This window comes from Choloepus didactylus, chromosome 21, assembly GCF_015220235.1.
Source record: "Choloepus didactylus isolate mChoDid1 chromosome 21, mChoDid1.pri, whole genome shotgun sequence".
Classification (NCBI taxonomy): Eukaryota; Metazoa; Chordata; class Mammalia; order Pilosa; family Megalonychidae; genus Choloepus; species Choloepus didactylus.
The window spans coordinates 47,893,603-47,918,374 of record NC_051327.1 but is presented as its reverse complement, the minus strand read 5'-3'; the positions used below and the strand labels follow the sequence as shown (position 1 = coordinate 47,918,374).

Below are 24,772 nucleotides of genomic sequence, written 5' to 3'. Positions count from 1 at the left end.
AGGGGCGGGGGCTGGAGGAAGCCAAGGTGTGCGAGCCCTCAGCACGTGACCGACCCCGAGTACGGAAGCTGCCACGGAATACCTGTCGTGCCTTTTCGGCTTCAACCGGGACTCCCGCGTCACGTGACTGCCGACCCGTCGCCACGGCAACCAGGGTCCGAGTCCCAGACCCTGCAGCCGCCCCAGCGCGTCAGCTGGCCGGGCTGCCCTGGCGGCGGCTTCGTGCCGCTGAAAGGGTGGCTCTGGATGAATGAAGTCGCTTAACCCCTCTGAATCTCACTTTTCTTATCTGTAACGCCCTCCTTGGCAGACTTCTTCAGGCTTAAACGAGACAATGGAATCTTAGAGGGTTCTGGAAACCGTAAGTATCTCTAAAATGCCAATGAACAGTTCTCGCTCTAGATAATTATTCTCTCTTCATCGGTCTGGGGCTTCGTACCTACATGCTTGGTAAATGTTTGTGGGATGAATGAATGTTGAGCAGCGGCCCCCAGTTCTAGTCTCGAACACAGCCCCCTTACGGATTCCTCAGCCCAGCTAACCTTGTAAACCCCTGCGGCTTCACTGTAGACACACTGTAGACACCTACTGAAGGAAGCGTCCCAGAACCCCTCGCCCTCGGGATCAAAGTCCCCCCCCCCCCCACAACCCACCGGGACCCAAGCCCTTGCGCCCTCTGGTGGTCTCACTCAGTGTAGGCAGGGGCTCATGGCCTCTCTAAGGAGACTCCTAGCTGCAGGACTGGGGTCAAAGCAAGCCCACAGAGCGGTGGCACCAGAGTATAGCTTGGGGTAGTTCTTTAGTGCCTCTCCCCATCTCCAAGTTACATCTGATAAAACATACATTCTAAGTAAAATTGGGATAGCTCTATGCCTATACAGCTCCCAGGCCCTCTTCCAACCAGTCCCATGGGAAGAGGGTTGGGGCCCCCAAGAAGCCTTATGAGAAATTGAGTACTGAATACCCTCTCAGTGGTGTTGCCCAGGAGATACCTCATGTTTCAGAACCTCAAGCCTTGTCTTCCCTGAGAGGTGTGAGGAAAAGATGTGGAGAACTTCAGATTGTAGTCAATTAATTCCCTCAACAAAATACTGAGAATCTATTATATCCCTGTCATTGTGCCAGGTGACAGGCAAAAAGGAGACAGATATCCATCAAGTACCTCAAGTGCTTCACATGTAAAATTGCACTTTTGAGATGAAAAGACAAGCCACAGTTTAGGAGAAAATGTCTGTAAAGCCCATTTCTGACAAAGTACTCTTATCAAGATATATAAAGAAATCTTAAAACTCAATAACGAGACAAAAAATCACAATTTTTTAAATGGGCAAAAGATTTAAACAGACATTTCACAAATGAAGATTATGAATAGTCAACGAGTATATGACATCAAACCACAATAAACTACCACTACATTAGAACAGCCAAAAACCTGATAATGCCAAGTGCTGGAGATGACATGGAGCAGCTGGAACCCTCATATAACACTGGTGGGAAGGCAAATGGTACAGCACTTTGGAAAACAGTCTGGTGGTTTCCTTAAAAATTAAACATGCACTTCCCATACAACACAGCAGTGCCACTCCTAGATATCTACCCATGAGAAGCAAAAATGTATGTCCAAAAAAAGAGCTGTATGCAAATTTTCATAAAAACATTATTCATGATAATCAAAAACTGAAAAAAAAAACCCAAATGTCCATCAACAGGGGAATGGTATATCCATACATTCAAACTACTATTCAGCAATAAAAAGGAATGAATTGCTGATACACTCAATATAGATAATCTCAAAAACATTGTGCTAAGGGAAAGAAAACACAATCCATACTGTGTTATTCCATTTACATGAAAATCTAGAAAAGGCAAAACTAAAGTATCAGAAGGCAGATCAGTGGTTGCTGGGGTCAGGGGGGATGGGGAAGGGATTGACTGCAAACAGGCACCAGAAAATTTGGGGGGTGATGTAAGGGTTCTAAAACTTGATTGTGGCAATGGTTGCACAACTGTGTACATTTTCCAAAATTCATGGGCCTGTATACTTAGAATTGGTTGAATGTTTAAGCACGTAGATTATATGCCAATAAATTAAAAAGAAAAAAAAAAAGCCCATATTCCAAACAATCCCAAATGGACACTAATGAAAATAAAACTTTCTCTTTATAAAAGCATACATTTTTTTTTTTTTTTTAGTATTGCTTTCGTTATTATTTATTTTAAAATAACATGACCAGAATTGTAATTCTGAGTACTTCCTGGACATTGTGTTAAGCCTTTTTTTTTTTTTTTAATCATTTTATTGAGATATATTCACATACCACGCAGTCATACAAAACAAATCGTACTTTCGATTGTTTACAGTAACATTACATAGTTGTACATTCATCACCTAAATCAATCCCTGACACCTTCATTAGCACACACACAAAAATAACAAGAATAATAATTAGAGTGAAAAAGAGCAATTGAAGTAAAAAAGAACACTGGGTACCTTTGTCTGTTTGTTTCCTTCCCCTATTTTTCTACTCCTCCATCCGTAAACTAGACAAAGTGGAGTGTGGTCCTTATGGCTTTCCCCATCCCATTGTCACCTCTCATAAGCTACATTTTTATACAACTGTCTTCGAGATTCATGGGTTCTGGGTTGTACCTTGATAGTTTCAGGTATCCACCACCAGCTACCCCAATTCTTTAGAACCTAAAAAGGGTTGTCTAAAGTGTGCGTAAGAGTGCCCACCAGAGTGACCTCTCGGCTCCTTTTGGAATCTCTCTGCCACTGAAGCTTATTTCATTTCCTTTCACATCCCCCTTTTGGTCAAGAAGATGTTCTCCGTCCCACGATGCCGGGTCTACGTTCCTCCCCGGGAGTCATATTCTACGTTGCCAAGGAGATTCACTCCCCTGGGTGTCTGATCCCACGTAGGGGGGAGGGCAGTGATTTCACCTTTCAAGTTGGCTTAGCCAGAGAGAGAGGGCCACATCTGAGCAACAGAGAGGCATTCAGGAGGATACTCTTAGGCACAAATATAGGGAGGCCTAGCCTCTCCTTTGCAGCAACCGTCTTCCCAAGGGTAAAACTTATGGTAGAGGGCTCAACCCATCAAACCACCAGTCCCCTATGTCTGTGGTCATGTTAGCCACCATGGAGGTGGGGTAGGCGAATACCCCTGCATTCTCCACAGGCTCCTCAAGGGGGCACTACATCTTTTTTTTTTCCTTGTTTTTCTTTCTTTTTTTTTTTTAACTTTCCCTTCTTTTTTAAATCAACTGTATGAAAAAAAAAGTTAAAAAGAAAACAAACATACAATAAAAGAACATTTCAAAGAGACCATAACAAGGGAGTAAGAAAAAGACAACTAACCTAAGATAACTGCTTAACTTCCAACATGTTCCTACTTTACCCCAAGAAAGTTACATAATACAGCAACATTTCTGTGAACTTGTTCCTACTATATCCATCAGAAATTAACAGACCACAGTCATTTCTGGGCATCCCCAGAACGTTAAATAGCTTATCTGTTCTTCTTGGATTATTGTTCCCCCTTCCTTAATTGCTCTCTACTGCTAGTTCCCCTACATTCTACATTATAAACCATTTGTTTTACATTTTTCAAAGTTCACATTAGTGGTAGCATATAATATTTCTCTTTTTGTGCCTGGCTTATTTCGCTCAGCATTATGTCTTCAAGGTTCATCCATGTTGTCATATGTTTCATGAGATCGTTCCTTCTTACTGCCGCGTAGTATTCCATCGTGTGTATATACCACATTTTATTTATCCACTCATCTGTTGGAGGACATTTGGGTTGTTTCCATCTCTTGGCAATTGTGAATAATGCTGCTGTGAACATTGGCGTGCAGATATCTGTTCGTGTCACTGCTTTCCGATCTTCCGGGTATATACCGAGAAGTGCGATCGCTGGATCGAATGGTAGCTCTATATCTAGTTTTCTAAGGAACTGCCAGACTGACTTCCAGAGTGGCTGAACCATTATACAGTCCCACCAACAATGAATAAGAGTTCCAATTTCTCCACATCCCCTCCAGCATTTGTAGTTTCCTGTTTGTTTAATGGCAGCCATTCTAACCGGTGTTAGATGGTATCTCATTGTGGTCTTAATTTGCATCTCTCTAATAGCTAGTGAAGCTGAACATTTTTTCATGTGTTTCTTGGCCATTTGTATTTCCTCTTCAGAGAACTGTCTTTTCATATCTTTTGCCCATTTTATAATTGGGCTGTCTGTACTATTCTCATTGAGTTGTAGGATTTCTTTGTATATGCAAGATATCAGTCTTGTCAGATACATGGTTTCCAAAAATTTTTTCCCATTGAGTTGGCTGCCTCTTTACCTTTTTGAGAAATTCCTTTGAGGTGCAGAAACTTCTAAGCTTGAGGAGTTCCCATTTATCTATTTTCTCTTTTGTTGCTTGTGCTTTGGGTGTAAAGTCTAGGAAGTGGCCGCCTAATACAAGGTCTTGAAGATGTTTTCCTACATTATCTTCTAGGAGTTTTATGGTACTTTCTTTTATATTGAGATCTTTGGTCCATTTTGAGTTAATTTTTGTGTAGGGGGTGAGGTAGGGGTCCTCTTTCATTCTTTTGGATATGGAAATCCAACTCTCCCAGCCCCATTTGTTGAAAAGACCATTATGACTCAGTTCAGTGACTTTGGGGGCCTTATCAAAGATCAGTCGGCCATAGATCTGAGGGTCTATCTCTGAATTCTCAATTCGATTCCATTGATCTATATGTCTATCTTTGTGCCAGTACCATGCTGTTTTGGCAACTGTGGCTTTATAATAAGCTTCAGAGTCAGGGAGTGTAAGTCCTCCCACTTCGTTTTTCTTTTTTAGAGTGTCTTTAGCAATTCGAGGCATCTTCCCTTTCCAAATAAATTTGATAACTAGCTTTTCCAAGTCTGCAAAGTAGGTTGTTGGAATTTTGATTGGGATTGCATTGAATCTGTAGATGAGTTTGGGTAGAATTGACATCTTAATGACATTTAGCCTTCCTATCCATGAACATGGAATATTTTTCCATCTTTTAAGGTCCCCTTCTATTTCTTTTAGTAGAGTTATGTAGTTTTCTTTGTATAGGTCTTTTACATCTTTGGTTAAGTTTATTCCTAGGTACTTGATTTTTTTAGTTGCTATTGAAAATGGTATCTTTTTTCTTGAGTGTCTCTTCAGTTTGTTCATTTCTAGCATATAGAAACATTACTGACTTATGTGCATTAATCTTGTATCCCGCTACTTTGCTAAATTTGTTTATTAGCTCTAGTAGCTGTATCGTCGATTTCTCAGGGTTTTCTAGATATAAGATCATATCATCTATTGGGGTAGCTGGTGGTGGATACCTGAAACTATTAAACTACAACCCAGAACCCATGAATCTCGAAGACAGTTGTATAAAAATGTAGCTTATGAGGGGTGACAGTGGGATTGGGAATGCCATAAGGACCAAACTCCACTTTGTCTAGTTTATGGATCGATGTGTAGAAAAGTAGGGGAAGCAAACAAACAGACAAAGGTACCTAGGGTTCTTTTTTACTTCAATTGCTCTTTTTCACTCTAATTATTATTCTTGTTATTTTTGTGTGTGTGCTAATGAAGGTGTCAGGGATTGATTTAGGTGATGAATGTACAACTATGTAATGGTACTGTAAACAATCGAAAGTACAATTTGTTTTGTATGACTGCGTGGTATGTGAATATATCTCAATAAAATGATGATTAAAAAAAAAAAAAAAAAAAAAAAGATCATATCATCTGCAAACAATGACAGTTTTACTTCTTCTTTTCCAATTTGGATGCCTTTTATTTCTTTGTCTTGCCGGATTGCCCTGGCTAGCACTTCCAGCACAATGTTGAATAACAGTGGTGACAGCGGGCATCCTTGTCTTGTTCCTGATCTTAGAGGGAAGGCTTTCAGTCTCTCACCATTGAGTACTATGCTGGCTGTGGGTTTTTCATATATGCTCTTTATCATGTTGAGGAAATTTCCTTCAATTCCTACCTTTTGAAGTGTTTTTATCAAAAAGGGATGTTGGATTTTGTCAAATGCTTTTTCAGCATCTATTGAGATGATCAATTGATTTTTCCCTTTTGACTTGTTAATGTGTTGTAATACATTGATTGATTTTCTTATGTTGAACCATCCTTGCATGCCTGGAATGAACCCCACTTGGTCATGGTGTATGATTTTTTTAATGTGTCTTTGGATTCGATTTGCAAGTATTTTGTTGAGGATTTTTGCATCTATATTCATTAGGGAGATTGGCCGGTAGTTTTCCTTTTTTGTAGCATCTTTGCCTGGTTTTGGTATTAGATTGATGTTAGCTTCATAAAATGAGTTAGGTAGTGTTCCATTTTCTTCAATGTTTTGAAAGAGTTTGAGTAAGATTGGTGTCAGTTCTTTCTGGAAAGTTTGGTAGAATTCCCCTGTGAAGCCATCTGGCCCTGGGCATTTATTTGTGGGAAGATTTTTGATGACTGATTGGATCTCTTTGCTTGTGATGGGTTGGTTGAGGTCTTCTATTTCTTCTCTGGTCAGTCTAGGTTGTTCATATGTTTCCAGGAAATTGTCCATTTCTTCTACATTATCCAGTTTGTTGCCATACAGTTGTTCATAATATCCTCTTATAATTTTTTTAATTTCTTCAGGATCTGCAGTTATGTCACCTTTTTCATTCATTATTTTGTTTATATGGGTCTTCTCTCTTTTTGATTTTGTCAGTCTAGCTAGGGGCTTGTCAATCTTGTTGATCTTCTCAAAGAACCAACTTTTGGTGATATTTATCCTCTCTATTGTTTTTTTTTTGTTCTCTATGTCATTTATTTCTGCTTTAATCCTTGTTATTTCTTTTCTTCTACTTGGTTTAGGATTGGTTTGCTGTTCGTTTTCTAGCTTCTTCAGTTGATCCATTAGTTCTTTGATTTTGGCTCTTTCTTCCTTTTTAATATATGCGTTTAGTGCTATAAATTTCCCCCTTAGCACTGCTTTTGCTGCATCCCATAGGTTTTGGTATGTTGTGTTCTCATTTTCATTCGTCTCTATATATTTAGCAATTTCTCTTGCTATTTCTTCTTTAACCCACTGATTGTTTAGGAGTGTGTTGTTTAACCTCCAGGTATTTGTGAATTTTCTAAGTCTCTGATGGTTATTGACTTCTAATTGTATTCCATTGTGGTCAGAGAATGTGCCTTGAATAATTTCAATCTTTTTAAATTTATTGAGGCTTGTTTTATGTCCCAGCATATGATCTATTCTGGAGAAAGTTCCGTGAGCACTAGAAAAGTATGTGTATCCTGGTGATTTGGGATGTAATGTCCTGTATATGTCTGTTAAATCTAATTCATTTATCAGATTGTTTAGGTTTTCAATTTCCTTATTGGTCTTCTGTCTGGTTGATCTATCTATAGGAGAGAGTGATGTGTTGAAGTCTCCCACAATTATTGTGGAAACATCAATTGCTTCCTTTAGTTTTGCCAGTGTTTCTCTCATGTATTTTGTGGCACCTTGATTGGGTGCATAGACATTTACGATTGTTATTTCTTCTTGCTGAATTGCCCCTTCTATTAGTATGTAGTGGCCTTCTTTGTCTCTCAAAACATCCCTGCATTTGAAGTCTATTTTATCTGAGATTAATATTGCTACACCTGCTTTCTTTTGGCTGTAGCTTGCATGAAATATTTTTTTCCATCCTTTCACTTTCAGTTTCTTTGTGTCCCTGTGTCTAAGATGAGTCTCTTGTATGCAACATATTGATGGTTCATTTTTTTTGATCCATTCTGCGAATCTTTATCTTTTAATTGGGGAGTTTAATCCATTTACATTCAACGTTATAACCGTGAAGGCATTTCTTGAATCGGCCATCTTATCCTTTGGTTTATGTTTGCCATATTTTCCCCTCTCTGTACTAATATCCTTTATTGTACCCATACCAAATCTCTTTAGTACTGAACCTTTCTCCAAGTCTCTCTGTCCTGTCTTTGTTTCTCTGTCTGTAGGGCTCCCTTTAGTATCTCCAGTAGGGCAGGTCTCTTGTTAGCAAATTCTCTCAGCATTTGTTTGTCTGTGAAAAATTTAAGCTCTCCCTCAAATTTGAAGGAGAGCTTTGCTGGATAAAGTATTCTTGGCTGGAAATTTTTCTCACTCAGAATTTTAAATATATCATGCCACTGCCTTCTTGCCTCCATGGTGGCTGCTGAGTAGTCACTACTTAGTCTTATGCTGTTTCCTTTGTATGTGGTGAATTGCTTTTCTCTTGCTGCTTTCAGAACTTGCTCCTTCTCTTCTGTGTTTGACAGTGTCATCAGTATATGTCTCGGAGTGGGTTTATTCTATTTGGAGTTCGCTGAGCATTTATGATTTGTGTATTAATGTTGTTTAGAAGATTTGGGAAGTTTTCCCCAACAATTTCTTTGAATACTCTTCCTAGACCTTTACCCTTTTCTTCCCCTTCTGGGACACCAATGAGTCTTATATTTGGACGTTTCATATTATCTATCATATCCCTGAGGTCCATTTCGATTTTTTCAATTTTTTTCCCCATTCTTTCTTTTATGCTTTCATTTTCCATTCTGTCATCTTCGAGGTCACTGATTCGTTGTTCAGCTTCCTCTAGTCTTGTACTATGAGTGTCCAGAATCTTTTTAATTTGGTCAACAGTTTCTTTAATTTCCATAAGATCATCCATTTTTTTATTTAGTCTTGCAATGTCTTCTTTATGCTCTTCTAGGGTCTTCTTGATTTCCTTTGTCTCCCGTACTATGGTCTCATTGTTCATCTTTAGTTCTTTGAGTAGCTGCTCTAGGTGCTGTGTCTCTTCTGGTCTTTTGATTTGGGTGCTTGGGCTTGGGTTATCCATATCGTCTGGTTTTTTCATATGCTTTATAATTTTCTGTTGTTTTTGGCCTCGTGGCATTTGCTGAACTTGATAGGGTTCTTTTAGGATTTGTAGACCTATTGAAGTCCTTATCTCTAATTTATCAGATCTACAGCTTCGTGGAGTACACTTTCTCTAACTAACCAGCAGGTGGTGTCCACGAGCCACCTGTTCTCCACAAGCCAGTTCTCCCCTGCTTAGCCTTTTTGGTGAGTGGGGGAGTGAGTCTTGTGGGGCCCAATTGGTGTACCAAGCTTGCGTGTGTAGTTGGTGTTGCCTGCCCTGTATGTGGGGCGTGTTTCTGGGCAGTCGGGGATGGGGGGTGGCCCTAACAATCAAATCTCCCTGGTGATCCTAGAGTTTTAAAGCTGCTGCAATAGTCTAATCCTTCAGTTCAGTCCTGCCACAGTTTGTCTCTGCCACTGACCCACAAGTCCTTGGTATTGGCGTATGGCTCCTGAGACTTGCAAGTGGGCCCCTCTTCCAGGCTGTGCACCCCGGGTCCTCTGTTGAGGGATGACTGTGCTATGTCACAGGTGAGTGCCGTCCCCCCAGGGCAGTTCTGGGCTGCTGGGCTGTGTAGGGAGGCTCCCAGTCTGCTCAAATGATGGCTGAATGGGGCTTTGTTAATTCACACTGCTCCACCTTCCCAACTCTGGGACAATCAGCTGAGGTTGCAGGGAAGGCTAATGTCCACGCCCAGTTTTGTGGTGTGTGCCTGTTATTTGAAGCACTTCCGTCACACTGGGTTGTCTGGGGCAGCTCTGGGCTATGGGGCTGGCGATGGGCAGGAGTGTTTCCTGTCCACCAGGATGGTGGCTGTGAGCGGACACCCCCCTTTTCTTGGGAAGTTGTGGTGTTTAGTGAATTTTCTCAGCCACTGGATTACTGCCTTTTGTCTCAGAGCTCTCTTAGTTCTGCTCTTGACTTGATGTGCCCAGATTGAATGTCTTTGAAGCTTTCTGTATTGGGCTTCTTAGAGTAATTGTTTTAGAAAAAGAAAAAAGGATTAAAAAAAAAAAAAAAAAGGGCCCTCCTCAGAGATCTAATGGGTTATTGAATTGCTAATAGACAAAGCAACCAGGGCCATTAAGGAAAGGTCCACAGGGCAGAGAGATCAGCTTTTCTTCGGGATTTGCATATGCGCCTCAAGGCCTGAGCTCCGCCCTTCCCCTTTCTGTGTTCACCAGAACTCCAAAAATCCTCTGCTTTTATTTTGGAGTTTTTCGTGTTGTTTTTTTTTTTTCTATGCCCGTCTCCTCTCTGCTGGGCTGGCTGCTCTCAGATTCTCTGGTGTCTGGTCTCAGTCTATCTATGGTTGGAGTTTGGATCAGTAGAATGAGTTTCCGATAAGGGCTGCCACTGCAGTTCTCCCTTCTCCTTCCCGGAGCTGACAGCCCCTCCTCCCACGGGACTGAGCCTGGCAGGGAGGGGCACGGGTCCCCTGGCCGCAAAAACTTACAGATTTCGCTGATCTCAGCAGTTCGACATTTTCATGAGTGTTGTATGAAGTATGCCCAAAGACAGATTGCTCTGTGGTGTCCAGTCCACACAGTTCCTGGCTTTCTACCTACTTTCCTGGAGGAGTAACTAAAACATACAGCTCACCAGTCTGCCATCTTGCCCCGCCTCCAAAAGCATACATTTTAATGCCAATATTGATTTTGCCAAATGGGAAAAACACTTGGCTCTTCTCTGACTATAGATGCTTTTTGATGGCTCTCCCAAGTAAAATATCTTGAGACAATCTACTGTAAGGCCAGATAAGTATGTCTTTACAGGTCTAATCAGTTTAAACTGTAGCCCAACTTTTGCTGTTTGCTTTGTAAACAGTGTTTCATGAAATGTAAGTTGTGCTGGTTTGGCTATATTATGTCCCCCAAAAAGCCATGTGATTTAATGCAATCTTGTGGGGCCAGAACTATTAAGTCTTGATTAGGGTGTGACCTTTTGATTGTTTTCATGGAGGTGTGGCCCTGCCCATTCAGGGTGGGTCTTGATTAGTTCACTGGAGTATTTAAGAGAGAAGCTAGGAGCAGACCCAGATGCTTGCTGACACTTAGAGATGCTTGGAGATGTGGACAGAAGGACACTTGGAGATGCAAAACTAAGAGAGAAGCCCAGAGACATTTTGGAGAAAGCCATTTTGAAATGCAACCTGGGAGCAAAGGACCAGCAGACGCCAGCTACGTGCATTCCCAGCTGACAGAGACATTCCAGAGGCCACTGGCCATTCTTCAGTGAAAGTATCCTCTTGGTGATGCCATAGTTTGGACACTTTTATGGCCTCAGAACTGTAAATTTGTAACCTAATAAATTTCATTTATAAAAGCCTATCCGTTTCTGGTATTTTGCATAACGGCAGCATTAGCAAACCGGAGCATAAGTACACGGGAAATTTCTCAAATAAAAAAAAAAAAGAAGAGTTCACCTGTGATGACTGTCACAAAAAAAAGATGTGCAAATTATGTGATGATACTGTGAATCAATGACTGTATACTTTGGATGAATCGTATGATGTGTGAACATATCTCAGTAAAACTGCATTTAATAGCAGACGCTGGCCATGTGCCTTCCCATGTGGCAGCGGTGCCCCAGATGCCAGCAGCCTGTCATCAGAGTCCAGGTATCATCCTGTTGATGCCTTGAGTGGACATTTTCATGGCCTAAAAACTGTAAATTGTAAGTTAATAAATCATCCTTTTAAAATTCAAAAAATAAAATTAAATTAAATTAAATTTAAAAAAAAAAAAAAAAAAAACTGCATTTAAGGAAAAGAAGTGCAGCACATGGCTACAATAAGAGCTAATCCTAGATTTGTCCTGGCCAGGCAGGTTGAGGGCTTCCTTGAGCTCCGACATGGAGGTTGAGCAACAACTAAGCCAAGGTGAGGGAGAGCAGTCCAGGCCGAGGAAAAGAGTATGTGTGCAGGCCCTGCCACCAAAGGAAGCAAGAAGTGCACACGATCTGAAAGGAGGGCGGTGTGGACAGGGAGAGGGAGGCCGGCCAGACAACAGGCAGGGGCCAGGCCAAGCAGGCCCGGGGCCACGGAGAGGATTTCCTTCATTGTAAAATCAGATTTGCATTTGAGAAGCTCACTCTGGTAGCAGCATAGAAGATGAATTGGGGGAGAGAGGGGGGCACAGGGTGACCCGTTAGATGCCTGTGGGGTGGGGCGGGAAAGAAGTGAACCATTTGTGAGCCATCTGGGGTGACAGAGCAGGACCAGGGGAGGAGGAGAGGTGTCAAGCCAAGGAGAGATGTCAAGACTGAAGCTTAGGATTCTGGCACGTGCACTGAGATGGTGGGATTCTTTTGGGATGGTGAAACATTTTATTCATTCAACAAACATTTGTTAGGTGACTGCTGGGGAACCAGACACTGAGCCAGGGTCTGTTAGAACAAGATATGGCTGTTGTTTTCAAGAAGCTGACAGCCAAGCAGGGGGAAGGGCAGGGACAAATGGATGCAATAGTGTGCTGAGCTGGCCCCTGTTCCGTGTGGAGGTGGGACACACAAAAGAGGGTGTGGACAGTCCCTAGGTGGCCTTTACGGAGGAATCGACTCCTGAGCCAGAAGAAGTAGCAAGGGTGGGAGGCTTTAAACGCGTGAGGCGATGGGAAAAAGGGCAAATAGTATCTTTCTCCTCAAAGCGTGGTCCATGGACCAGAAGCACAGACATCACCTGGGAGCTTGTTAGAAATGCAGAATCTTGGGCCGGCCAAAAGCTGCTCAACCGGAATCTGCATTTAAAACAAGATCCCCAGCTGATCTGCATGCACATTACATATTTGAGAAGTGCTGGTCTTATGAGGAATTCCAAGTGCTGTCAGGCCCACTTGGCCCTCTCTCAGGTTTGTAATTGGTGGCTGGATGCTCTAGAGCAGGTTAATTAATCTTTCCAAGCTTCTGTTTTCTGTAAAATAGGAATAATACTAACACCTATCACATAGCATTGCTCTGAAGATCAGTGTGATTATGAAAAGTGCCGAGCTAAGCTTGGTGTGTAGCACCAAGTAAAGGGCTCATTAAAAGTTGTCAAGACTTCTCAAAAAAAATAATAAATAAATAAAAGATAAAAATAAAATGAAAAACAAAATAAAAAGATAAAATAAAAGTTGTAGAGTTTTAGAAAGATCACCCAACAAGTCTTCTAGACTTTTAAGTCTTTTTTAAAGGAACTGCAAATTCTTTTACAACAAATGGTCTTTCCCACATCTTTCCCAGATTAAGTGATGGCAAAGAGATGAGGAAACAGAAACCTAGCACTTTCTAAGGACGAAGAAAGTGATCTAGCCACTTTGGTTAGTAATTTGACAGTAATCAAAAGAACCTGGGCAGGTACAGATCCAGTGACTCCTCTCCTGGATATAAACCTCTGAAAAAATCTCACACAGGTACCCAAAGTGGATCACTGTGGTAGTAACATTAATAGTAATGTCCTGGGATCAGAACCACGCTTGGCCACAAGTGACAGAAATCCCCAAATAGAAGTGATTTCAGAAAGACAGAAGCTACCCTTTCCCGTAAAACTACAAAGGTCAACAGTGTGGAGACTGAAACCCAGACTCCTTCTCTCTTGTCCTGGCCCACATGGCTTCCAGCACCAAGATCACTGCAGGGTCAGTATGGCTGCTCCACTTCCAGCCAGCAAGAAGAAAGCAAGCCAAGTAGAGGGGCGCACACTGCGGCTTAGGGACGCTTCCTGAAGTCACACCCCTCCCCCTCCAATTGGCCACACCTACTGCTCTGGTTTGCTAATGCTGCCATTATGCAAAATATCAGAAATGGATTGGCTTTTATAAAGGGGATTTATTTGGTTACAAAGTTACAGTCTTAAGGCCATAGAAGTGTCCAAGCTAAGGCGTCAACGATAGGGTACCCTTAGGGAGGAAATGTCAATGGCGTCTGGAACACCTCTGTTGTCTGGGAAGGCACATGGCTGGCGTCTTCTTCCTTTGCTCCCAGGTTGTGTTTCAAAATGGCTTTCTCCCAGGACGTTTCTCTCCAGGCTTCTGGGGGTATTCTCTTAGTTTCTTCCAGGCAGACTCTGGAGTAGCAAGTCTACTTTCAATGACCGTCTTCAAAGTGTCTCTCTCTTGGCTGCAGTTGCTCTCTGCATATTATGTTCTTTTATTATGACTACAGAATACTGTTCTGTTTCATAATTATATATATATGCAACAACATATGTATCACTTCTCTTGTTAATGGATACTTAGATTATTACTAATGTCTGTCCATTACAAAGATATCTTATACTTATTTCTTTGTACATTCAGTAAATATAAGTAGCAATTTAGTTTCTTCAAATTTATGTGGTATTGCTAAACTGTTCCCCAAACTGGTGTACTTTTAACCCCACCAGGAATGTATAAAAGGTCACTTTGCTCCCCATTACGATCAAGGTTAGTATTGCTAGAATAACTTTACTGTTGTCAACAATTTGGGGGTGTTAGCTGATTGTTTATGTCAGTCAGATAAATGTGATTTATTTCTTTCCTATTTTAATGTGTAATTTTTTTGTCTACAAGTGAATTTCATATGTTCATGTTTACTGGAATTTCAGATATTCTCTTCTGTGGATTACCTAGTCATAAATTTTCACTTGTATGCTGATTTATTTCTGTTTTCCTCAATGGTGTGTAGTTTTAATTTCTGGATCACAATATTTTATTGGTCTTAAATGGTTTAAATATATTTTTCCAGATTGAGGTTCATATGGGTATTAGTTAGGGTTCTCTAGGGAAACAGCATCAACAAGAGATACCTGCAAATATAAGATTTACTGTGGGGATGCACGAGTCCAAATTCCATAGGGCAGGCAGCAAACTAGCAAACTCTGAAGAAGGTGTTCGATGAAGTCCTCAGGAATGCTTCGCTGGCTAGCTGAAGAAGTGACGGTCCTCTCTTTCTTCAACTGATTGGATTAAATCCAGCTGACTGAATTCTCTCATTGTGGAAGATGTGCCCTTTGTTGATATAATCAGTCACAGGTGCAGTCAATTGATTGATGATTTAATAAACCAGCCTTCTGGTTGCTTAACCAGCCACAAATGTCCTCTAGTAACTATTAGGCCAGTGCTTGCTTGACCAGACACCTGGACACCATCACCTGGCCAAGCTGACACATGAACCTAACCATCACACCTAACTTCAAGGAAGGCTTGGAAGTATTGTCTTTATCCTGTGTGATTTTGTGCTTAATGAAAACCATGAGTTCTCTTATTCTAGGAGGACGAACGGATGTGAGGGGACCACCAGTGGTCTCCGTCTGAAGGGCCTTAGTGGGGGCACGAAGGCAGAAACCAAGGGGAAACCAAGGACATACCAGTTCAATGTATTCCCATTTATTCTGGTGAGATTGCATAAGTAATTTCAATGTGTTCAAATTTATTCACGGACACAAAAGATCAGAAAGAGTGGAAAGGCATACCGTATCAGGAATTATTTAAACATTATAAAACTTTTTTCAATCTTTTCCCACATTATAAATTCAAAGGAATGCCACATTCCAAAAAAGTATTTTTTAAGAAGTTGACATACTTTTTCTAATACTACACCACATATCAGCGGAAGATTAATATTTTTTAGTAGACGGTACTGAGAAAACTGGCTCTTAACATGGTGAAAAATAAACTCAAATCTCCTATACAAAAGTGGATTTCAAATGGTTTAAAGGCAGGATGATATGCAATATTTAGCAACCAGCACAACCAACCAGAAAAAAGTGTTTAACCACTTAGAAGAGATCCCGGCTATTGCACCATCCCAACCCTAAGTAGTAGCCTAAATATGAAAGGAAACACCAAAAGGCTAGCAGAAGAAAATGTAAAATATTTTAGCTACTTTTAAATAAGCAATCAAGAGCAACAAACTATGTGACAAGACAGCTATTCCAGATAATTAAAGAATATCTGTTCAGTGAAGGACCCCCTCCTAGACGTACAAAGACAAGTGCTATTCTGAGTTACAATATTTGCAATATCTGAAAATGCCCAGGAATATACAAGCAACTCCTGAGAAAATGAGCAAAGATAAATGAGCAAATCACAGAAAGGGAAACCAGAAAGGCTGAGAGGCTTAAGAAGAGATTCCCCAAATTACTGGTGACCAGGTGAATACACACGAAACCACAGTGCCGCTGTACACCCAGCAGACTGGCAAATGTTAGAAAACTGGGCGATAACAAGAGTGGGTGAGAACAGAAGTGAGATGCCTCAGTGGGAGGGTCAGTGACCATTCTAAAGAAAAATCTGGTGGCACCACAGAGAAATTAACCCGTATGATCCATAATCCCATCCTGGTACCTATGCCAGAAAGTTTTTGCACAAGCCCGGAGGGGAACGTGTAAAAGGATGTTCACCGCAGCCTTTTATGAGGAGCCAGAGGCACCCAGGTGTCCCCCACTACGGGCAAGTCTAAGTAAAATGCAGTTGACGCCCCTGTGGCATAGCACCCAGCAGTTCAAGGCAATGAACCAGGAAGACAGTAAGGGACTGCTAGACCTTAACACGTGTTGAGTGAAAAAAGAAACAGTGCAAGATCTCTAGCACAATACCCCTTACATATAGTAGAAGCATATTCACACATAAAACGTATTTTACAAGGATACATTCATATCTAAAGACAGGAAATAAGCCCATTAGAATGGGTGCTTATGGGAAAGGATGGCATGGAGAGGGCAGGTGGGGGGGCAGGCCGGGAACCATAACACCAAAGAAGCCTTGCCCGGGACTGTGATCCTGAGATCCCAAATGACAACAGTGAATGTCCTCAGTTAGGCTTTATTGCATGTGCACCAAGAACAGGCAACCAGAAAAGGTGGCCAGAAAAGCTCCCTGGGCTAAGGAAGATGCCTGAGACTGAGAAACCATTCCCTATATACTTCAAGAGTAACCCACTTGTCTGCCTGTGCTGAAGCAGATGCATGTGTGAGCTCGGTCATTTATTTTCCTGCAGGTCAAGGAAGCACTTTAGTGTTTGTGCCATAAGCAAACCACCGTGGGGTCACCCCGACTCCCAACTGAGAAGAAGGCCACTGCTGGTCCTGGATGTGGCATAAATCCCAGTCTGGAGTCCCACACCAACCCTCATTTATTTCCACTCACTCTTTAAATCTGAGCAAAGTTTCACAGAACAGACCTTTTGAGGAAGGAAAGGGCAATGATGGAGGTGAAGATGGAGAGGCCTTCTCCATGTCCCAGGGGCCTGGAAAACTCAGCACAAGGATGTGGCTGGAGCTGCAGTCCACCCAGGGCAGAACAACTACCACACAACTAACCAGGTAGTTAATGGCTTGAAACCAGGGTCGATGGGAGCGGGGTCACTCCTTGATTTTGCTTTAGCTTAAAGAGAAGTTCTACCTCAGCTTCAGCTAGCCCTTATGGGGCTTGGTAAATAGGGAAAAAAAAAAAGGGCCAGGTATTCTCCCCAAGTCTGGGCTGGGGCGCCGGGCAAGAGTGGGGTTTCAGCTCCAGACCTCAATGAGGTCCCCAGATTCCATGCCCAGATCGGCTGGCAGCTCCTTGCCTGAAAGCTTTGCCCCATCAAAGAAGAAGGAGAGCTTGTGTCCTGAGAGTCCCATGGCTTCCTCGTAGCGGGACATGAGGGTCTTGAGGGGAGAATCCTGGATAGAGAGGGGAAAAAAAAAATAGATGTAAGAATTTGAAAGGGGGCAGGGGCAGAGGGGCCTGCTGAGAGAACTTGTAGGAACAAAACAGACAACTTGGAACAGGGAGGATAAGGAGCCAAACTAGTGAAGCCAGAGACCCACGAAGGGGAAAGTGGCACATCTGGAGGCCAGCAGAGCCAGGTTCCTGGATTGGCTGCATCACTGCTTCTCCAGGACACCAGGACGAGTCCTTTCCTCCCTCTGGGCCCTGAGTTCCTCAGGTAGAAAAAAGGGCCCCAGAGCCAAGGCTCAGGAGTGTTGACTCTGGGGAGGCCAGTTCTCCAAGCCTCAACACCCACATCTATAAAATGGAGGCGGGGACCAGATTCAGGAGTGAGAAGGACCCGAGCTGGCAGCCAGGCTCTCCCACCAACCTCAGACAGGTCGCTCCACCTCTCCGGACCCCAGTTTCCTTCTCCATTACCTGAGGGTACCTGCAGTGCCTTTCCACACTGTTGGTTGTAAAAATTAAATAACATCCCAAATGTGAAGTAATTGTCCTCAGTGCAGGGACTGGCACTAAGAAACATGGCTTTTATTGTTATTTCGGTGGGTTTTATTGGTTACCTTCCAAGGGTCCTTTCTGTTTGAATTGTAAAGACAGAGAAAGGAGCTTGGAGACTAAGGGGATGCATAGAGTACAGTGGGGTTCCCCAGCAGGAGGGCGAGGGAAGCCCCAATATCTAGGAAGGGTGGGAACCCAAGAAGATGTACAGCAGTGTCTCCAGCACATCAGGCTTAGGAGGAATCCATCTGCCAGTAACTGACAAAAAGAGACAGCAGAGGAAAGGGTGACGGGCATGGAGAACCAGGTCTCCCACTCACCCGAGCCAGCGAGACCTCCAGCATCTGGTGCTTCTCCTTCCCCTGCACCCGGAGCTGGAGCTGCTGGGACATCTCTGTAGCCTCCGGAGAACTTGCTAGCACCACACAGTCTGCGGAAGGCAGGGTCAGGAGGGAGACCAGGCCTGAGTGGGAAGGTGGGGGACCAGAAGCAGGTCCCCCTCTGGACAGCTCCCCACAGCCCCTGCCTGTGGCAAGAGCCTCCTCGAGGCCCCACCTCCCCACCATCCTCACCAATGATGTCAGCCACTCCGAGCTTCAGGGTCTTGGGGGTGGCAGTAGGGGACAGCTCTGCCTCTCCAAAGAGCAAGAGGATCCTACTTGGGGACACCCCGAGGCGGGCGGCAAGGTGGTCCACCACGCCCTGCAGGGGCTCCGACTGGGGGAGAGGGGGTCAAAGAAGCAAAGCAGGCCTTCCTGCCCTGACAGCAGTCCAACCCGCACCCCAAAAATGACACCCCAAACACGCATTTCTGGCCCTAGCCACCGTCCAAGCTCCTCAGCAGTATGTTTCATTGCATCTGTCCAGCCAAGTATAGAATAAAATCAGGTCAAAAAAGGGTTTGGGCAAGTGACACAAAGAAATGAAGTGGCCAAGGGTTAGGAGGGAAAGGGGGTAGTGGGGTGGGGACAGACTGGGGCGAGATGCCCCTCTAAACAGGCCAGCTGTCCCTCAGCACCAGTGACTGGGACCACAGGGCACAGGCCAGTGGGACTGGCTCTTCGATTTTTAAGAAAAGCCAGAAATCTGAAACGTCTTATGAAATCGCCCTTGTAAAGGCTGGCGATGAACTCCAACCTTCTAAACACCCAGTGCAGGGCAATGAAAGCAGAGGCTCCGCTGCTAGAGCCACGGGCTGCCTGTTTGCAAGCCCTGGCTCGGTAGCCTGCCCAACCCGCTCGGGGCTCGGTGAACGGTAACTGCAGTTATTGTTCTTGTTACTGAACTGGGGCCACCCCTGCAAAGATCTGAGCCTTCCCCAGGAAGCAGGTGCCCACAGGACTGAGGGACATCTGCTGGCCTACAGCAGGAAAAGCGAGCACGAAGGAAGCACAGGGTGCTGGGGAAGGGGAGCGGAAAGGGTCTCACCCCAGGGCAGGGGGTGGGGTGAGGAGAAACCGTGAAAAGCTTCTTAGGAGACAAGATGTGGAGACAACAAGTGGACCCTTAAGGAACAGGGTAGGAAGCTTGCTAGAAAGAGAGCGAAGGGTGAGGAAGACAGTACAGACCCAAGGAATACTAACACCAGGGCATGGAGGGCTGAAAGAGCACTGGGCAGTCCCAGAGAGCAGGAACAGGGTGGGAAAAGGAAACACGGAGCCTTCTGCCAGTCACCCCTGCCCAGATGCCCCCCACACAGGCCCCCCAGAGGCTCACCATCTCGACAGGCAATCTGATCAGGTCCGCCCGGCACCGGATTTTGAGGGGGAAGAGTCGGGGGCTCTCTGGGACAGTGGACCCCTCCACCAGGACCACCTCGTCCTCCTGGTTCCAGTGGTCTTGGCCCTGGTGCTGCAGGGGACTCAGGCAGGAACGGAGGTCGTGGAGGCGCCTGCTCACCTCCCTGGGGTGCAGAGAACAGTGGGAGTCAGCTGAAGTCAGCCCCCTTCCCAGACCGCCCATCCCTCCCTAGCCGAGCCAGAGTCCCTGCCCCAGACACCTTAACTTCTGGAGGGCCCTCGTGTGCTTTCTGCTTTTAGTCCTAGGTGGAGGTGAGGGCAGAGGAGAGGTGTCCTGGACCCTGCAGAGAGAAGAGAGGGGCAGGATAGAGGCAGAGGAGAGACCCCAGCCCCAGACCTCTCTTCAAGGGTTGTGGACCCAGAGGATTGAGAGGGGGCACCTTCCAGAACATGCTTTACTGGAAGACGGAGGGGGGATGTGTGGGGCAGCGAAGACACCAGACGTCATTTTTATATTCTCATGACTCAAACAGTAGGGCCATTCCCCAGGTGAACGAGGATACACACACCAGACAGAGAGCATGTACTGTGTGCTAAGTGTTAACTCAGTTCATCTATCAACAATTCTTTGACACGGGGACTACAAAATGACTATCCCCATTTTACAGAAGAGGAAACTGAAGCCCAGTGTGCCAGTTTGGATATATTATGTCCCCCAAAAAGCCATATTCTTTAATGTCATCTTGCGGGGCAGAGTTACTAATCTTTCTGATTAGGGTGTGACCTCTTCATTAAAGGTTTCCATGGAGACATGACCCCGCCCATTCAGGGTAGGTCTTGATCAGTTTACTGGGGTCCTCTAAAGGGAACCCACACAGAGATGCTAAGAGACACTTGGGAACTGATGCTTTGAGATACTAGCCCAGAGTCTGCTCTGGAGAAGCTAAGAGAGGAAAAAGCACCCCTAGAGATGCTTGCTGACACTTAGCAATTCTTGCAGATGCAGACAGAAGGACGTCTGGAGATGCTAAGGTAAGAGAAACCCAGAGACATTTTGGAGAAAGCCGTTTTGAAACCAGAACTCTGGAGCAAAGAATCAGCAGACGCCAGCCATGTGCCTTCCCAGCTAACAGAGGTTTTCCAGACACCATCAGCCATTCTTCAGTGAAGGTATACTAGTGTTGATGCCTTAGTTTGGACACTTTTATGGCTGTAGAACTGTAAATCTGTAGTCAAATAAATTCCCTTTATAAAAGCCAATCCATTTCTGGTATTTTGCATAACGGCAGCATTAGCAAACCGGAACACATGGGAAATATGACTCTCCCCATTTTGCAGAAGAGGAAACTGAAGCCCAGAGACAGAAGGTTAAGAGATGGCTGGCAGGACCGGGACCCCAGAGGCTGTCCCCAGAGCCTCCTGCCTGCATGACTATGGTCTTGGACATGAAGACCAAACACTCCACTCCCATGTTTGGTCCCAAAGGGTCCACTGTCAACCTCCTGGGCTGGACCACCTCTTCTCCCAGAGTCCCACACCCCACCTGAGCCTCAGTCCATCCCTCTCCTGACTCTTCCAGACGCACCCAAAGGTCCTGCCCACCTTGGCCATCCCCTCCAACCCCCTTCCTGCTCCTAGGCCCCAAGTGCCCCAGACTCACAGAAACATGTTGTTTTTCTTCTCCTTTTCTTCATCCTTACCCCTCAGCTTCTTCTTCCAGGGAGAGTCTGGGAATGGGGGGTCCTCACGGTGGGGACTGCTAGAATCTGCCATATCCACATCTAGGAACAGAGGGGGAGAGAGTGGAAGACATTTGGCTAAGAGAGGGCAGTGGCAGCCAAGGAGAAACAAGGATCTCAAGATGGTCTCAAAAAATGAGGAGCCAGAAAAGCCCCCCAGACATACATAGGTCTACTCAGTGATACTAGGAAAGGGCTCAAGGGCCATGAATCGAAGAGGAAATGCCTAGCTCAGAGAGAAGTATGGGCTGGAGTTTGGCAGACCAGAGCAGAGGAGTACGGGAGAGTCCCAGCTGAGTGCCAGGGCATGAGACAGTGTGGTAAGTGTGGACATCAGAAGTGGCCCATTGCAATGAAAGCAGGGCTCGTCACGATTTTTTGATGACATGCATCCCACACATAAAAAATGTCAGACACAACCCTGAAAAATATATATTTACTCAAAATACATGTACTACTGTACCACTATGTATATTATAAAATGTACTTTAAAACAAATGTTTTCAAAGGATGATAAAAAATTATATTTTGTTTCTCTTGTTTTCTTCTTATCCTCAATTTGGTAGGCACAGAGAGTCTGTGGGTGGGGGAAAGGCATGTGTTGGGGGAAGGAATGACGTAAAGAGAGAAATATAGGCCCTTCGAGCCTACCTGCCCTAAATTCCATCCATGTGAGTGTCGTTATCACTTTTTGCCATATTATTTATCTTTCTTTAAATCACTCATTTTAACTTAAGTGTCTTATAAAAGGAAACCAGGAATTATGCTAGCATAGAGATACCCTTTTCCATTTACTTGCCACTAACGAAGGTTCACCATAAATGATAAAGATAAAGATAAAAACAATGATTAAAAAAAAAAAACCAACTCAGTGGTTCTCAACTGGGGGCAATTTTGTCCCCTAAAGAACATTTGGCAATGTCAGGGGGGATTTCTGATTGTCATGATTGAGAAATGCTCCTGACATCTGGGTAGAGAGGAAGGACGCAGCTGACACTCAACAGTACACAGGACAACTCCCACAACAAAGAATTAATCCAGTCCCAAAGGTCCACTGTGCTCCAGGTCCTAGACCAAGCCATGTACAAAATCAGGGGAGGGCCAAATATACATATATATTTTCCCTTTAATTTCCACCCAAATCCTTTGACATAAGCCTGCTATTATTCCTATTCTCCTCATTGAGAGACTGAGTAACTTACCCACCGTCACACAGCTATTAAGGGGCAGAGGTGGGATTCGAATCCAGGCCAACGGGCTCCTGAGTCTGTGCTCTCAAACACTCTACCATACTCCCTCCCACTACAGAAGTCTCAGACCAAGGTCTGTGTAGCAGGAGTCCAAGGTCCTAGGCCTGAATTCTCTTCCTTCCAACAGCTGATTCCCATTCACTCTGCCTTTGGGTGATTTCCAAAAATCATGTCCCCTGGGGTTAGGACAAAGGCTACGCAGCCCTGATAACACTCCAAGAACACCCTGCTGGCTCCAGAGTGTGCTGGAAACTTGCTGTGGATGTAACGAAATGTATCGAGATGTTACAGATCCTCAACACCATCTCTGTTCCCCAAGATTACAGAACCAGGATCTCTGGAGGTGGGCCCTGGAAATCTGTAATATTATCACACTCTGTCATGACTTCTAGAGTTGGAGAGGGGATGGTTTGACACTTCTTCCTAAGTCTGCTCCTGCACCTCTGGTTAACAATCCAGTTCCTTTCAGGACTGGACCCTTTCTCTAGCTAGGATGTAGGTGTCACCTCTAGCTTGTCCTTCTCCTGAGCCTCAGGAGACAAGTGACTGAAGGGATGGAAACTCCAGGAAGTCTCCTCAGATAGGCCAGCCATGGGGACCTCTTCCTGGAAGCCCTCCCTTACCTTCCTCAGCCCCTTGGGGGCACAATTTCAGGAGAGACAGGTGATCTGGGATGAGGTGGAGGCTGCTTTTCACCTGCAAAGATCAAGAAGAGTGGCAGGGAGTCCCAAGCGCTCCTTCTACTGAAAGGAAAATCTATGGATGATTCTTCCCTGACACCCAGGCCTTCCCCAGCCCCCAAGTCCTCCCTGAGGTGTAGGTACCACAGCCCTCTCCCAGGGACCCAGGAGTCCAGCCAAAATGGCAGTACCCTCAGGCACTCGGAAAATGGGTTTAGTTCTTTTTTACTAGGATGCAAGCCATCCCTCTATGCTAGATTCCTAGGGAAGCCCAGCCCCCCAGCTCAACCTATCACATGGGGACCTCAGCAATGGGCCCCAACCTCAAACCCTAATGGGCCCCAAATCCCAGTCCCAGATCCTCCCAACCCCACCCTAAACCCCCTGAAGCCTGTCTATGCCCCCAAGACTCCAGCTCCCGGAAATCTCAACTACTAATACACCTCAAATCCCTTCACCTCCTCGGAACCGCGGGAACCCCAGGAGCCCTGCATCTCTCTGCCTCCAAGATCCGGTTCCCTGGCTTCCATTTGGCCCCCCAGGATCCAAGACCAACCCCAGAACCCTATCCTCGGCATTCCCTAAACCCAGCCCCTCCGCGGAAGCCCAGCGCCCTGACCCTTCAGCCCTCCCGCGCTGGCCCTCCCGGGGACCTGGCTGCACCTTCCCGGAGTAAACAGGAACCACCGGGGCCTCCTCCGGATCCAGCAGCAGTCGCCGCCGTCGCCTGACCGGGGGCCGCGGGGCTCCTGCGGGCCGCGTGTCCGTCCCTTCACTGTCGCTGTCGCTGTCGCTGTCGTCCTGGGGCGCAGCCGGTACGGGGGGCTCCGAGAGCGGGACCTCTACGGGGTCCAGGGCGCCGCGCTCTGGTTCGACCTCCAGGATATCCTCGTCGCTGTCGCTGATCAAGTCCACAAGCACCGAGTCCAGGGTACGCGAAGCCAGAGACCGCTGGGCACGAGGACGCCGGCCCCTGCCGCCCCGGGCCCCCCGAGCCCCTCGGCCGACACCGCCGCCTCGGCTCCGCCGGCCGCGCTTCCGCACCGGCTCCGCCATAGTACACTCCGCCGTCACTGCCGCCCGCCCCTTCTCGTCTTTCCCCGCCCCCTCGTGCGACGTCTCCCCTTTGATTGCGCGAACGACCTGCTAGTCAGCGTCTGCCTCCGCCCGCACTTTCTGGATCCTCCCCTTCGTCTTTCCATTGGTCTCTGTACCCGCCCATCACGCTCCCACCGCGGGAACCAAGGCGCCATAGAATCCAATTGCCCTCCGGACAATCAGCGTAGGTTTCGACTCG

The 24,772-nt window shown here is 45.3% G+C and overlaps 1 protein-coding gene and 1 long non-coding RNA gene across 2 annotated transcripts; one reads left to right on the top strand and one right to left on the bottom strand.

Moving 5' to 3' along the window:
- Nucleotides 1–140: 140 nt before the first annotated feature.
- On the top strand, nucleotides 141–20,856 carry LOC119517479. Its single transcript, XR_005213537.1, has 3 exons — nucleotides 141–361; nucleotides 16,851–17,175; nucleotides 20,807–20,856. It is a non-coding gene; the product is annotated as an uncharacterized LOC119517479 (long non-coding RNA).
- LOC119517476 (nuclear factor of activated T cells 2 interacting protein) lies at nucleotides 14,917–24,542 on the bottom strand. Its single transcript, XM_037814202.1, has 8 exons — nucleotides 24,139–24,542; nucleotides 23,419–23,491; nucleotides 21,467–21,587; nucleotides 20,067–20,147; nucleotides 19,784–19,970; nucleotides 18,640–18,784; nucleotides 18,388–18,497; nucleotides 14,917–17,517 (listed from the first exon to the last, which is right to left on the bottom strand). The coding sequence occupies exons 1-8, from the start codon at nucleotides 24,529–24,531 to the stop codon at nucleotides 17,359–17,361; spliced, it is 1,269 nt and encodes a 422-aa protein (XP_037670130.1). The 5' UTR covers nucleotides 24,532–24,542; the 3' UTR covers nucleotides 14,917–17,358.
- Between the last annotated feature and the right edge of the window lie 230 nt (nucleotides 24,543–24,772).

What these genes read in the sequence shown, in the direction of transcription:
- LOC119517476 (XM_037814202.1), bottom strand. Translation starts at nt 24,531, where the DNA reads ATGGCGGAGCCGGTGCGGAAGCGCGGCCGGCGGAGCCGAGGCGGCGGT. An exon ending in CCCCCAAGGGGCTGAGGAAG is followed by an intron (nt 21,588 to 23,418) that starts GTAAGGGAGGGC and finishes CTCTGTTCCTAG; the next exon opens with ATGTGGATATGGCAGATTCT. An exon ending in TGGAGGTCTCGCTGGCTCGG is followed by an intron (nt 17,518 to 18,387) that starts GTGAGTGGGAGA and finishes CTCTCTATCCAG; the next exon opens with GATTCTCCCCTCAAGACCCT.